This window comes from Octodon degus, unplaced genomic scaffold (assembly GCF_000260255.1).
Source record: "Octodon degus isolate 3935 unplaced genomic scaffold, OctDeg1.0 scaffold00377, whole genome shotgun sequence".
Taxonomy (NCBI): domain Eukaryota; kingdom Metazoa; phylum Chordata; class Mammalia; order Rodentia; family Octodontidae; genus Octodon; species Octodon degus.
Genome location: NW_004524953.1, coordinates 181,343 through 195,946, shown reverse-complemented (window position 1 = coordinate 195,946; position 14,604 = coordinate 181,343). Strand labels below are relative to the sequence as shown.

At 35.3% G+C, this 14,604-nt stretch overlaps 1 protein-coding gene across 1 annotated transcript; it reads right to left on the bottom strand.

The window, feature by feature from the left end:
- Nucleotides 1–2,721: 2,721 nt before the first annotated feature.
- On the bottom strand, nt 2,722–12,591 carry LOC101569223 (heat shock 70 kDa protein-like). The gene is made up of 2 exons (XM_004648262.1): nt 12,495–12,591; nt 2,722–3,260 (listed from the first exon to the last, which is right to left on the bottom strand). Exons 1-2 carry the CDS (start codon nt 12,589–12,591, stop codon nt 2,722–2,724), a joined length of 636 nt encoding a protein of 211 aa, XP_004648319.1.
- Nucleotides 12,592–14,604: the final 2,013 nt, after the last annotated feature.

Genomic DNA, 14,604 nt, shown 5'->3' with positions numbered 1-14,604 from the left:
GCATCTTGTACAGCAATTAACCACTAGGAAGAATGGATGCAATGTGTGAATTTTTGATACTGTCCTACCAATTTGATTTGAAACTGTCTCATTGCTATTTGTTTATCAATAAATTATGGGAAAAAAGTAAAATAAAATTTAGTTAACTTCTGAGGGAAGGTAAAATTGTTTTAACAGATTATTACTTCATTGCTCATAGATGTGTTAACAAATCTAGAGTTTGAGCTACTTTATTTCTTGCAGTTTTTTATTCCTCCTCTAATCTCTTACTGATTCTAATTCCCTTACTGATTATAAACTAAATGCTAATGTTCTCATTTAGAAATTATATCTTGATGTCTTTGATGATCAGGTCGTACACATGTGGACAATTAGCATGACATGAAATTATATTTTATGTTTTGCTCAATCATTTAATATTTGTTTATTTATCAGCTGCCACTCAGTCCTGTCCTCTATGCAGATAGCATTGGTTTTGTTTATAAATTGCAGGAAATCTATAAAGAGATTCTTTTGCTTTCTTTGTGAGCCTGGTTTTTAAATTGAAATTTTATCTTCCCATACTATTCAGAAGTACTGAAGGAAGAATGTTTTACAGGCTGTGTGTGTCAGTTTTATGCTTCTGTGACAGGATATTGGAGAATAAAATGAGTTAGACGAATAAGAATATGTTTTGGCTGAAAATTTCAGTTGATGGTCACCTGGCTTCATTGCTATGGGTCTGTGGTGAGGCAGAATATCATGGAAGAAGGGTGTGCTGGAGCTAAACTCACCTTATGGCAGCCAAGAATCAGAGGGAGTTTACGGGATGAGCTAGTGCAGAAGGAACCATTTAGTTATTTGACTCCTCAGTGGATTAATTCACTTGATGAAGTTAGAGCTATCATCATCCACTCAGTTCTTTGAAGCCCACCAACTGGCAACCCAGCTCTTCAACATAATCAACCTTTTAGGGGACACTTTGCATCTCAACCAGAACAGAGGTACATTATATGTAACACTTTTAAGTAATAAATTCTGCCTTTGGAAATAGAAACAATTTCAAAAGATACACATAGCTCAAGCTTCAAAGTGCTCTGCTTGCCTGTGTCATAATGCTCTCATTAATAGTTTATCTCATTAACAGCACACTGTACTTATCAGTTCAGGCTGTGTTTTCCCACTAGGACATCATTTACAGTGCTCTAAACATACTTTCACAATGTTTACCTGACAATATGAGCAGAGAAAAAACTGTTCAGACTGCAGAGAAACATCAGGAGGCCATGAATTCTTAAACAAGGCACAAAATTATAAAAATGGTAATTGTACGTCTTTGAAAATATCCTTACAAATAAAAAATGGCAGACTGTTTAAAGACATTGGCTCAGTACCCTACTCCTGCCACTGTTCAATTGGTAAGTGGTATTGTGAGGTGTAAACATGCTGGCAAATCTTCATGACTGCTGTTTACCTGTGGCTCTGGCATTTGAGAACATGTAAAAAGGAGAATGGTGTTTTTCCTTTGAAGTCCACTAGAAAGCAGAAACAGCCCAACCAAATATCACTTGGTGAAAGTGCTCATTAAGAAGCAAATACAATGGTCTATACTTGCTCATATAATGACTTTTTAATGAAACTATACCAAAGATAATTAATTCTATTAATTAATAAGTAAGTCATTCTTCTAATCTTTTTTTAACACATTCATTTACTCGACAATTTTCTTTTCCATTCCTTTAGAAAATGAACCTTAAACTTGCATCAGAGTTTCTGAGTTGTACTTTACTCAGATTTGTTATATTGGGAACTTGGAAAGAGCCAGTGTGATAACTTGGGAACATGATTTAAATCTACAGATGAATCTCTTGGAGATGTGGTTGACATCTGAATTGTACATCCATTGCAGTATGTTGTTGTGGTATAGGTTCTTGCAACTAAGCCTACTCAAAGTATGGTTATAAGAACCTCTGTATTACTATCCCTTGAACTTAGTAGATTTTAAACATTAGCTTGTCTGGTATTAGATGAAGAGAGAAGAAATGAAGTTGGTGATTCAGGAAAGACTTCCTGAACCCTAGTACCAGAGCCATATGACCTGAAACTAAGGGAAATGATTGTAGGGAGAGGTAAAGGAGAGATTTTCTTTCTTTTCATATAAGTACTAGAGTACAGAGATGGTCTACATTATACTGTGAAACCCTTAAAGCATATGATTATGATGTATTTGACAATTATACAAAAGAAAAATATTTGTGGACTGAATAGATGGATAAATAAGAGTGGCAGGTTTTAGGGAGTGATTTGTTCATTGTGGTTAGAGAAAAGCTCTAGACATAGGCTTTGGGGAATCTGAGCAGGTCCCATAGATGTACCACCTAGCCTAACCTTCCAGGTCACTGTGTGTATGATTCCTACCATTTCAAACTAGGAGAAAAAGAAGAAAAAGGCTTAAAACCTAAGTTAATTATTGTCAGAACAGCTTGAGGGTTGAGGATATAACTCAGCAGTACAGAGCCTGTGCAGTAAGAGCAAGGTCCTGAGTTCAATCCTTGGTAAAAGAAAAAAAAATACATTGATTCTGTATATATGTGTCGAAATGTCACATTTACCCCATAAGTATGTATACTTAGTATGTGTCAGTAAAAAATAAAAAAAAAAAAAAAAAAAAAAAAAAAAAAAAAAAAAAAAAAAAAAAAAAAAAAAAAAAAAAAAAAAAAAAAACACCCAACTTGCATCAACTCAAGTTTGTGGGACCAGGATTGGGAGTTCATCTTCAGCCTTGTACTTCTCTGCTTCCTGGACCATACGTTCTATGTCCTCCTTGCTCAAACGGCCCTTATCATTAGTGATGGTAATCTTGTTCTCTTTTCCTGTACTTTTATCGACTGCAGAAACATTGAGGATGCCATTGGCATCAATATCAAAAGTTACTTCAATCTGAGGAACACCACGGGGTGCGGGAGGTATGCCTGTGAGTTCAAACTTGCCAAGCAGGTTGTTATCCTTCATCATGGCTCGCTCACCTTCATATACCTGAATGAGCACGCCAGGCTGGTTGTCTGAGTAGGTAGTGAAGGTCTGGGTCTGCTTGGTAGGAATGGTGGTATTGCGCTTGATGAGAACTGTCATGACTCCACCAGCTGTTCCATCATCACCAAGCTCTACCAGAGTGCAGGTGGCATGCCTGGAGGAATGCCTGGGGGCTTCCCTGGTGGAGGAGCTCCTCCTTCTGGTGGTGCTTCCTTGGGACCCAACATTGAAGAGGTTGATTAAGCCAACTTTAAATAAAAATATAGCATTCTTCCACAACCAATAAAATTGAAGGACCTAAATTTGTAGCAAATTCTGTAGCAGTTAAAGTTGAGCTGCTATAGTAAAGTACTGGGCATTCTCAATACTTGAATACTGGAACATGTACACAAGGAAACATAGCATTGCACTTTAAGCACTGTACTATAAGTGAAAATGCAATGTCTTCAATAAATATTTAAATTGGCACCAAAAAAAAAGGATTGGGAGTTCATATGCTTAAACCTTTTCTCTCTCTCTCTCTCTCTCTCTCTCTATATATATATATATATATATATATATATATATATATATATATTTTTTTTTTTTTTTTTTTTTTTGGAACCAGGGATTGAACTCAGATCCTTGCATTTGCCAGTCAAGCACTTATCCTACTGAGCCATCTCCCCGGCCCCGTTTATTATATTTTTGTAACTTCATTTCTTTTTAAATTCTTGGTAGAATGCTTTTTGAAAATTCTAATTTACAATGGATATCATGAGTCAGAATCATTGGCCGATGGCCGGCAGGGATCAGAAGATAGAGATCATAGCAGCAAGAACTTTCCAAACTAAGTACTAGGAAAATATTAGAGGAGTCAATACAGTTTATGAAGTGAACTCTCCTGGAGAGAGACACCAGAGAATGACATAACCTCTGATTTCATTCCAAGATGAATGGTCATTTCCATGGGTCTTGGATGTTGCTCAGTGTGTAGATGTGTTAGTCCAATCTAGTGGCCTATCTGCAATATAAAAGTACTTCTTTGGCCTATCTGCTTTTGTGTGTGTGTGTGTGTGTGTGTGTGTGTGTGTGTGTGTGTGTGTGTGCGTGCATGTGTGTGTGTTTTAGGGAAGAGTCTACAGGGTGTTCAGGGTCTCACTACTAGATTGGACTTGTACTGATTCTCCTGTTTACAGCCTCCCAAGTGCTGGGATTGCAGGTGTGTATCAACATGCCCAGTCTCAACTGCTATCTCAGCGTGTGCCCCGGGGGCAGGGCCAGCCCAACAGGCCTGAGGATTGATCCTTTGACCCTGCACCTACATTGCAGGTGCTTTAATTCGCTGAGCTCTTTGGCCAGAACTTCTGCATTGTAAAAGTATATAATGACACAATAAAATACACATGCAGTATGGCCAGTCTCCTCCAGCAGGAATCAGTGTGAAATTCAGTGAGAAAACTGTATGACAAAAATGTCTCAAACAATAGCCAACAATCTGTAAAATCATTTCATGAGGAGTAACAAATAGAAACGATTTAAAAGTCATGAAGCTACAGTGGCCACCTAGACTTTAAAGATTTTAGAACTACTACAAAATGCATGAAGAGTCCATCTGAAAACATTTTAAGTTTAAATCTATCAAAATTCAGTCAATGCTTTTCTAACAGTCATGTGAACTTTAGGGCATGGGACAGTCAGATATTTATTGAGCAACTACTGAAATAAAGGCTTTTAGGTCACAATGTTCATAGAAGAAAATAATTTTGCCTGAACTTTTAAACAGTATGTGTGTGAGTGTTCCTTTTCTTGTAGACATCTATTTCTATAGTGTTTAAAATTCATGTGTGACCTCAGTCTATTATATGTACATTCATTCTATAAGATTATATCTGGTACTAACCATATGTTAGATATTATGACAGAATAAAGGATTCTTAAGTGATAAGTAAGAAAAAGATAAAAGGAAAAAATACATATAAGAAAATAAAGGGCAATGCAGGAAGAGGCCGGAAGGTGGAGAGATGAAAAGGGAAGAACAGGAAAAGATAATTATCTTTGTAGCTACATAGTGTAAAGGGATTCTAAAGTCAGATGAGTAGATACCAACATATGTGAATAACCCATTGGCTACTGGGGATTACATTCCCCTTGAATGCCTCTGATCAACCTAACAGAGTTTTACCCATGGTAAGCATTCAATAAATATTAGTTTAATGAAGGAATTATCAGAAAATGCAATCTTTCCTATTGAAGGCTCAATAATAGAGTAAGCTGAAATAAATTTATAACAGACAGACTAACAGAAAAAACAACATACACATTTATTAGAAAAGATATTTGTACAAAAGCCACACAAAATATGAAATTTAAAGATGGGCACATGACTGAGAACTAAATATTCCTTTAATAGGGAAAGAATAGTGGGAAATGTAGATATTTTTAGGAGGGGAGTACATCAATTGTATGGGACTTGAATGGGGCACCCAAACACAAAATGACCTCACATAAATTTCTTCTGTCTAGGGGTAGTGTTTTATTTTTCACTCTCTTGCTCTGTGATACAAGTTTAATCTCTGTAATAAGATTGGAATGAAATCTTCATAATAACAGTGAAGGTAATTGTGTTTGTTTTGGCTGATCCAGTATTTAGTTAGGTGAAGGAACTTCAGAGAAGAACTTCTGTGCACTTGCTAATCCCTAGGTTTGAAGGTCAAAGCAACATATTTGGGGATGTCATTTTATGATCCCCAATAGAATGAATACAGAAGCAACACACGACTAACACTTTTTATCTGAGAAATATGGAAATGGTTATGTATCACCTAATATGCCTTTTCATCTGTTACTCTTCTGTCTTATGGAAATTTTCAAGACATTATCAAAACCATTGGCTGCTTTGGACTTAGGGTTCCGTGTACTTCTCTGAAAAGGGCCATATTCCACTCCATATACCCAACGTCTAGCATCATGTACATATTTACTGAAACAAACACAAAATAGAACCGACAAAGAAAAATTTCCTCATAGAAATTCCCATGAAAAGTTAAAAAAAACAGTTTCAATATAAAATAATAGAAACATAGGTCACATCATTACTATTTTATAAATAATAAACAAAATGCCCGGTCCTATGGCACAATTAGTAGCTCAGTGGTAGAGAAGTAAAGAGAAAGACCATCTACTTTTCATGGTGGTTCAAACCTCGGTTTCCAATTCTCAGTATCTTGCAAAAACTTTTTAGTTATTTCTTAGACTTGATCTCTAATCTGTAAAGTACATGGAAGGATACCTATTTAGGTCAGTTTTCTGCAGTGGTGTGCTTAGTGTGTTTACTCTGTTGCCTAGCACACATGGTAAGATTCAGACAATAAAAATACAATGATTTAACAGACTGAGGGGCAATTGTGTCTTTAAAAACTTAATTTTTCTTGATAATTATTTTGATCAGTTTATAACACTTTTGCAAGTGGAATTGTCAGATACTTATTGCTTTGCTGGTATTGCACTTTTGCTCTATTACTTTCAAGAAATACTAGATAATACAATGGATTTACTTAAACAAAACTCTGCTGACTGCTACTCAGACAAGAAACTACAAGAAGAGATGGAATCATTCCTCAGCCCTGGGGCCCTTTAGTTTCTCCTTACATGGCTGATTTCAAAATCTTTAGAAAAAATTTAAAATTTCTTCCAAATTAAGTAGGTCACAGTTGAGGATAATACTTCTCAAAAAGGAAACTATCCTAGTCTATTGTTTTCTGTCTCTAAGTATTTGGAAGACTACTATGGAAAAGTGAAATATACAGCAGATATTAATATATATGGAATTGAAATGTTGGAGAAGCCTCAGGGCTGAATATTGACACTTGAAAGTTTCAATCATGCTATGCACCTGGAAGCTGAAAAAAAAAGATTTCTCATGCATTTGGAACACAGACCACTCTTTCTAGGAGCCAAAATGTAATTACCCGCTTTTTCTCTGTGTCAGATTTGGAGGATGCAATTAGAGAATACACTTGATATTTCAAGAGTGTTTTTGGTTTTTAGGTGACTATAATTCTATGAACAAATACATTAAAATAAAGCATAAGTGTTAAGTATTTCTTGCCTTTTCCATGTCTTTGTCTCTGATGTATTTTCTTGACTTTATCATCCATGTATTACGTACTTTTAAAAGAATTATCAATATTTTATCCATTTATTTTAAAAAGATATTTCTTGTTCTTTACTCAGCTTCACAATCTTATTCCATCAATAAAAACTATTATTAATCTTCATAAATATCAAATGCTTTTGTTTTCTAACTTGAGGTTTTCAGATCTTTATTTTCTTATTGTGTATTTATCTTGATCTTCTTCCTTCATAATGGATGCTTTTCTGAAACACCTACTGGTACATCATAAAGACAGACAAAAGAAAAACAGAAGAAAAGCAGATTGAAGAAGTTAGAGAAATTGGATTCTAGAAAGTCCAGAAAATTATTGTAAGTAGGACATTTATTTATCCATTGTTTTTTCATGAAAGAACTTAAGCTGCAGTTATTACTGGCTATCACACCCAGTTTCAATCACCATCTTAGCTCACCCTTGGGGCAGGGCTGGCTCAGCAGGCCCTGGGATCAAACCCCTGGTCCCTGTGCCTGCTTACAGGCACTTTAATTTGCTGAGCTATTTGGCTGGCCCTATATGCTCTCTGGTTTATCCATTCATTAGTTGGTGTGCATGTAGCCTGCTTTGAAGGTCTTAGCTATTATGAAGAAACATGGTTATGCAAATATCACTGAAATATGGTGTGTTTAATTCTTTCAGGAAAATAACTGAATATAAGCAAAGACTTCCTGAACAGAACCCCAATTTCACAAGAACACCAACAGTCAACAAGTGAAAATATATCAAATTAAAAATACTTCCAAACTACAAAGGAAACAAACAACTAAGTAATGGTTTTTATTCTGGTATTACACAATTGAAAAGTTGTGCCTTTTGAGTAAGACCACTTCAAATAATAAGCTACATAAAAAGTGTCAAGCTTGTTCACACATGTTAAAAGTTTATAACTAGATACTTTCCTGTTGGCTCTTGCCATTTCCTTCCTCATTAAACCATGGCCTCTTACATTGTAATCTGTTGTTTCTCTTAGAGGGAGCTATGACATTGTCTAACCCACCCCACCAGCTCCCGTGGAGATGTAGTCTTTTTGTGCACCCCGAATGCTACTAGAAGAATGGGGTTTGTGATCCCTGGACACTCCCTTTCATGAGGATGAGCTACTGACCTTGCTCATGCTGAGTTTGTTATTTTTTAACTGACTGTTTTTGTCCCCATTCAAGCAGAGTAAAGAGCCTCAGAATTTGAAGAGTTTAATAAAGAGACTATTTTCAAATATATGAGCATAGCAATAAGCACACTAACAAAGGATGTGAGTCTTCACTTCTAGCAATAGTGGGACCGGTAACTACCTTTCAGCCCAAAAGGATGAGCAGAAGGCACAGTGGTTGGAACTCAGAAAGTGGATCTGTACAAAAAAGCTACATACCAGGACTTGTAGCTATGAGTAAAGATAAACACTCAACCCATATTGATGTTGTAGAAAAGAAGCCAGGGATATAACATATGCCAGGCTTTTTCTTCTTGCATCTTTCCACTTTGGATAATTTACCTCATTGTCAGAAGTCAACCAGAATCCACAGGGAAGTGTGTCTGATGATGAGATCTGTACTAGTCAGGTTCTTGGATATAGAGAAGGATGGGGAATGGCAGAGTGGATTTAAGACAACACATCTTGTAATACCTGTTCCATGTTATGCCTAAGATGTTTGATATTCAGATAGTGAGGTTAAGCTCAGCTGTCTAGGTTGTAGGGTAATAACAATAAGCTTCTCTTCTGGAGGGTTAACAACCTAAGTTTGCAGACCAAAAATTAGAGAAAAAGGAGGGCCACAAGGACAACTAACATTTTGGCCCTAGCCTTTCAAGGTCAGTGAAGACTCAGGACATATGTGAACCTGTACTGTAACATCATGTAACTCAGTGGTGTCCCAAATTTTCTGATCAAGGAGATTATGGGGCCAAAGAGGAAAGTGATTGATGATGTGGAGTGTACCTAAGGAGAGTCACATGGAGAGAAAACATTCTCTCAGACTTTCACAGAGAGCACATTGATCAAGCAATGACTGTGACTCATACATGGTTGACACTGACAAAGGATCTGCAATCTGAGGTACAGGGATTCAGGATAAATCCTGAGGGGATTTGAATGAACCTATCAGATACAAAGCTACATTTCTTGTTATATAGGTCTTGCTTTATCTTAGTCTTAACCATCCAGCAGAAAAGTATATATGCTGAGCTGCAAAAGGCTCAAGTCAACAACTTCAGAAATTGCCAGTCTTATGGAAAACCTACTACTATTACAGAGTACTGGACTATATTGGAATGTTTTGCTGAATTCATTCATCTATAATATTTAAATGACAATCTAATTTTCTTCTCTGACAAAATTAAGTGAAAAAAGGGGATACAAGTGAACAACCATTTTGTATCTGTTTATACAAAATAGTTAGGATAGATACACAGCTACATTCTCTTAATTCAATGAAGAAAAAGATTTGTCAAATGGTGTTTGTGGACAGGATATCATGTCTACATCTTGTACAGTGAATAACCACTAAGACAACAATATGCAATGTATTAATTATTGAACCTGTCCTACTAATCAGATTTGAAACTGTCTCATTGCTATTTATTTCTCAATAAAATTATTGAAAAAATAAAGATTTTAACATTATAGTTTTATGATTCTCATGGAAATTCTTGATGTAGTCTGAGGAGATATGGATATCCCTTACTAAATATAATAAAACAAAAGTGAAGGGAAATTATTGCCTTGTGTGAATGCCTTAACATGGTAAAGTAACAGTCATCTCTTATTCTAATCTGTCCAATGTGGCTGGTCATAAGAAACATCTAGTGTACTTCTTACATTAAGATTTTGCAATTTTAATGCATATAGCAAGCAATTTCTATGTATATCTGAAAAGTAGGAGGCAACACTACCCTTCTTCATGTCACATTTTGTTTTGAGAAATGTCTGCCTTTGACCTTTAAATTAGTAGGCTCATTTTAAGCCACTTCACCATCTTGAAAGACAGTTTTATACTCCTTGAAACTGTCTCTTCTCAATAACCTAAACCAAAACCAAAAAAGAAGCAGAAAGGATACTGAATTTTTCAAATAAATATCCAGCATTAAAACAGAAGCCTTTAAATATCTCTAAATCCTAGAACACACTTTCACACCAAACAGTGTACTCAATGTTGGGGAAGTACACCAGACATCTTAAAAGATGCTCCTGTTTCAAATCACTTCCAAGAGCCACGTTATAAAACAGGACTCATATATGCAATACACAACAAATACATGCATTGAAAAGAATCTCTCTAGCTGTTTATATTGATTTATTCTTTTATGAAATATATGCTAAGAATTTTATTGGGTAAGTAACTATCGCACACAGAGAGATTGTTTTTTCAAGAAAGTCAACCTAATACTTCCATAACTTGTTACTAATAATACTAATACTGAATAATGGGTAAACTAGTTTGGGTGACTTCCCAAAATAATTGAGTTTTCCAGGAACATTACAGAAGATAAACAACACGATCAATAAGTCCTGAGATGGCAAGAGTTATTATTGATTTATGACCTTGCTTAGTTTCCAGCAAAAAATAAAATGCTATAAAGAATTTGGTTCACAGCTAAAAATCATGAGTCTTATAAGAAAGTGTTTCTTAACCCAAAGTAAACAGGAATAAACAAGTTATAGTAGGATTACCCTGTTATTAAGCTGAAATCCATAAATAGCAGTGCCTACCATTCATTTAGTGCCTACTTTATATAACATGCTTTATGAGCATATAAAATTTCTTTCAATTATCAAAGAAATCTTGTAAGAGCTATTAGTATACTTCTTTGTAAGTTGATCAAGTTGAAATTCAGGTATGTAAGCATAAGTAACTCATCCAAAAATCATATATACCAATAAAGCTGCAAGGCCAGAATTCAAACTCTGTGTTCTTTTTGCTATTCTTTGTTGCATCAAAAGATTGTGTGGGCTTGGCCTAGAACAGTGGTGGCAAACATATGGCACATATGCTTCAGCCAGCTGTTTGTTACCATTGAAAGCTCTAAAAAGCTCAGCATCACTGGCATAGAGAGAGGCTATCAGACTTTAAGAAATTAATATAGTTGACAGGAACAATTAATAAATTGCATACACATTCTATCATTGCACTTTTTACTTGATAGTAGAATTCCCATCACGATTTCTAGGATACCTACATTCCTGTGAAGGTTTATGTAAAGACAGAGAATTTTAGACTCATGAAAATAGCATACATATGGCATGGCTAACAAGGATGCTGAGTTTAATACTGATTCAAACTTCTATATTTAATACTGGTTAAAATCTCTTTCTGCTCAAGGATTTCCCTTTTCAATTTTTTTCTTTTAATTTTTTACAACTTTGCATCAATATTTTTTTCTTTAAAGCTCAAAGAGTCCTGCTTACTTTTCTAAACTATAGAAAAGCCCACTGAAATCTCCCTAGAGTACTGCTGTTTTGCTTGCAGCACTGTGTATCCCAATGAGATAAGTGAGAAATTCATATAATTGACTTTGATTCATTGGTATTCACCTGAGGTGCTAAGAAATTAGATGGCTTTTGGAAAGTCTGGCAGGAACCAGAGCATTTATGTTGCCTAAAAATACTTTATGGCCATCGTGATAGGAAACATATGAGAATATAAAAGAGAAGTCTCACATAGTATGTATTCCCCTATCATTTTTCATTGATGTTCATTGCCTATATGATACTATCCTTCCTCTATGTTATCCGCAGTTGCATGGAGCACAAAACTGCAAAGAACAAAGATGAAGACAAATTGATTTCTTAACTTCTGTATACTATCCTTAGGAAGATTTGCATTCCTTTTCCTGCAATTTTTCAGGAACAAGAAGAGATGAGAAATGTCAAAGCCATGGATGAGACTTTAGAGAACTGATGACAGAGACTGCATATGTTTTACACACCATTTTGTCTCAATAATCTTAGTGTTTGTTGCATAATGATCGATCAGTAAAAAATGTTTCAGTGAATGAATGAATAGAAGAGAAAATGATCAGAGCTAGTATCTCAGTCCAGGCTGGACTGAGTGGTGAACTGCTAGAATTAGGAACATGAGCTTCTATATTCTACCCTGATTTTATGGAAGAAACATCAGAATTTACTCAATTCTCGATCTTTGTATTATTATCTCCATGAGAATAGAGTGAAGTATTGTGCAACTTGCTAGAATTACTCTATTATGGATTGAATCTTCAATGCTCCATAAAGGCTCAGTTATTAAAGGCTTGGTCCCCAGATAACACTCCTATTGGGAAGTAGTGGAATCTTTAGGAAGTGGGGGCTAGTGAAAGGAATTATGGTCATTGTGGGTGTACCCTTTAAGATGATATTGGGAACCACATCTCGTGCTTTCTCCCTTTCACTCTTCCCCATTATTAAATGAGCAGCATCCTCTAGTATGTATTCCCCCATTATGTACCTCTTTTTCAGGCCAAGAGTCATTGGGACCAAACAATCATGAACTGCAAACCTTTTAAATAGTCAACCAAAATACATATTTTCTCCTCATAAATTTATTATCTTAACTACTTTGTCACAGTGACAGAAAGCTGACTAACGTGAACCCAAAGGTGGATATATCATGAAGCTAATAAAAGTTAAATAATTCCTTTTCAATCCCATGAGTCAGTGGTAGCAAACCTATGGCACATGTTTAACAACTGAGCCTTTATGGAGCATTGAAGATACAGTCCATATGCTGCAAGCTGCTTATATCATTGAAAATTCTAAAAAGTTCATTATCACTACGTAGTGGTTGATACATTTTGTCAACTTGAGAAGTTAAAAGCCTAACTAAATCAGCTTAGAAATTCCACACTCTAAGGTGACTCATCACTTAATAAAAAAAGGGAATTGAAGAAATATAGAGCATTTCATTTCCTCAGAGGAGCTCCTGTCTTCTCAGTCATCTTGGACATTGTCTCCTGGCTTCCAACAGACTATTCAGCCTCTGTGTTGGATCCTTCAGCCTTCTGGTGTAGACACTTTAGCCTTTTACTGCAGACCCGTTGGCCTCCTGATGCAGCCTTGCATAGAACATTGCAGCAAGCTCCAGACCTTGGGCTGAATCCTTTAGTACCCAGTGTGCAGATGCCCTCTTCATGCTTCCACATCTGACTCTGTGGCTGATGATCATATACCAACCTTGTAATTTCTTGTACATTTGTACATTGTGTGTTATATTTGTTTCTCTAGTATTAGGATCATGCATTTTTGAAGACCTGCATATTTTCTCTTGTAATAACTGATAACTTTCCTTCTGTCATGTTTCTACTCATGGAAATAGCTTTGGCATGATCACTAGCATTTGGGAGGAATTTTGTAAGAGGGTACATGAATTGCACTTTATTTCAATTTGAAAAGACTGACATATTTTCATGAGAGAGAGTCATCTCTGTGTAGAGTTAAGGTATTAACTAATCAAAGGTAAGAAATGTTTTCAAAAAGAGTTCCTGTAATACAAAACAAAACCACTATGCTTGTGCCCAACCAGTGCTTGTAGAGAATAATGGGGATAAGAACAGAAATTATAGCACCCAACCTAGGAAGAATGAAAGAATAAAGACAGAATTACTTTAATTTCTCTTTATAGAAAAGGATATTATAAAAATATTGCATAAGTAAAGGAAATAAAAGAGCACACAGATTGTAAAACATTTCATTTTGACATTTACTTTTACATTTATATTTTGTATTGTTTTTTCTTCAAGATGATCATTTAATTTAAAAACCCTCAAAACCTAGATTTATCCCTACTAGCCTTTACTCCAAGGTAATGCACCCATATCAACTTACTCTGTAGAGCTAGAAATGCAAGTCTATTCTTGAAATACTTGCTTTGCATTTAGCAGTTTCTTTTATTCTCAGCTTTCCTTCCTAAATTTACCTCGTCACTATCCATGATTCTTTCCATTCAAATACATTTCAAATGATTTTTTAACATTATCAGTGATTATGGGTATGAATTGTGAGTCAATTCTAATCAAATGAAAATACTTTGCCTATATTTTATAAATTATAGTCTTTGACAAATAAAGAATATCTATTGTTACCATTAAATAGTAAACATATATCTCCCCACGAATACGTATTTGTTTGAGAAATAAGAAAACATACTTTTAGGTATGTTTTTGATTTGTGGGAAGAAAAAAATGCATATATGGACATACAGAGAGTTATGGTAGAATTTGTCAATATTTTTATCAAGAACATAGAATTATGTTCAGAGTATGAGGCAATGTCATGAGTATTTCCATAACTCTTCCCTCTTCCCAAGCTTTCTTATGGTATACAAAGAAGACTTTGTTATTCTCAATGTAGGAAAAGTCCTTTTAGCATTGAGAAATATATCTGATCTTGTTACATTCTTTCTCTTTCAATTTACAAATTTACTTAACCAGAAAAAGTGACATGAAGTAATCCATT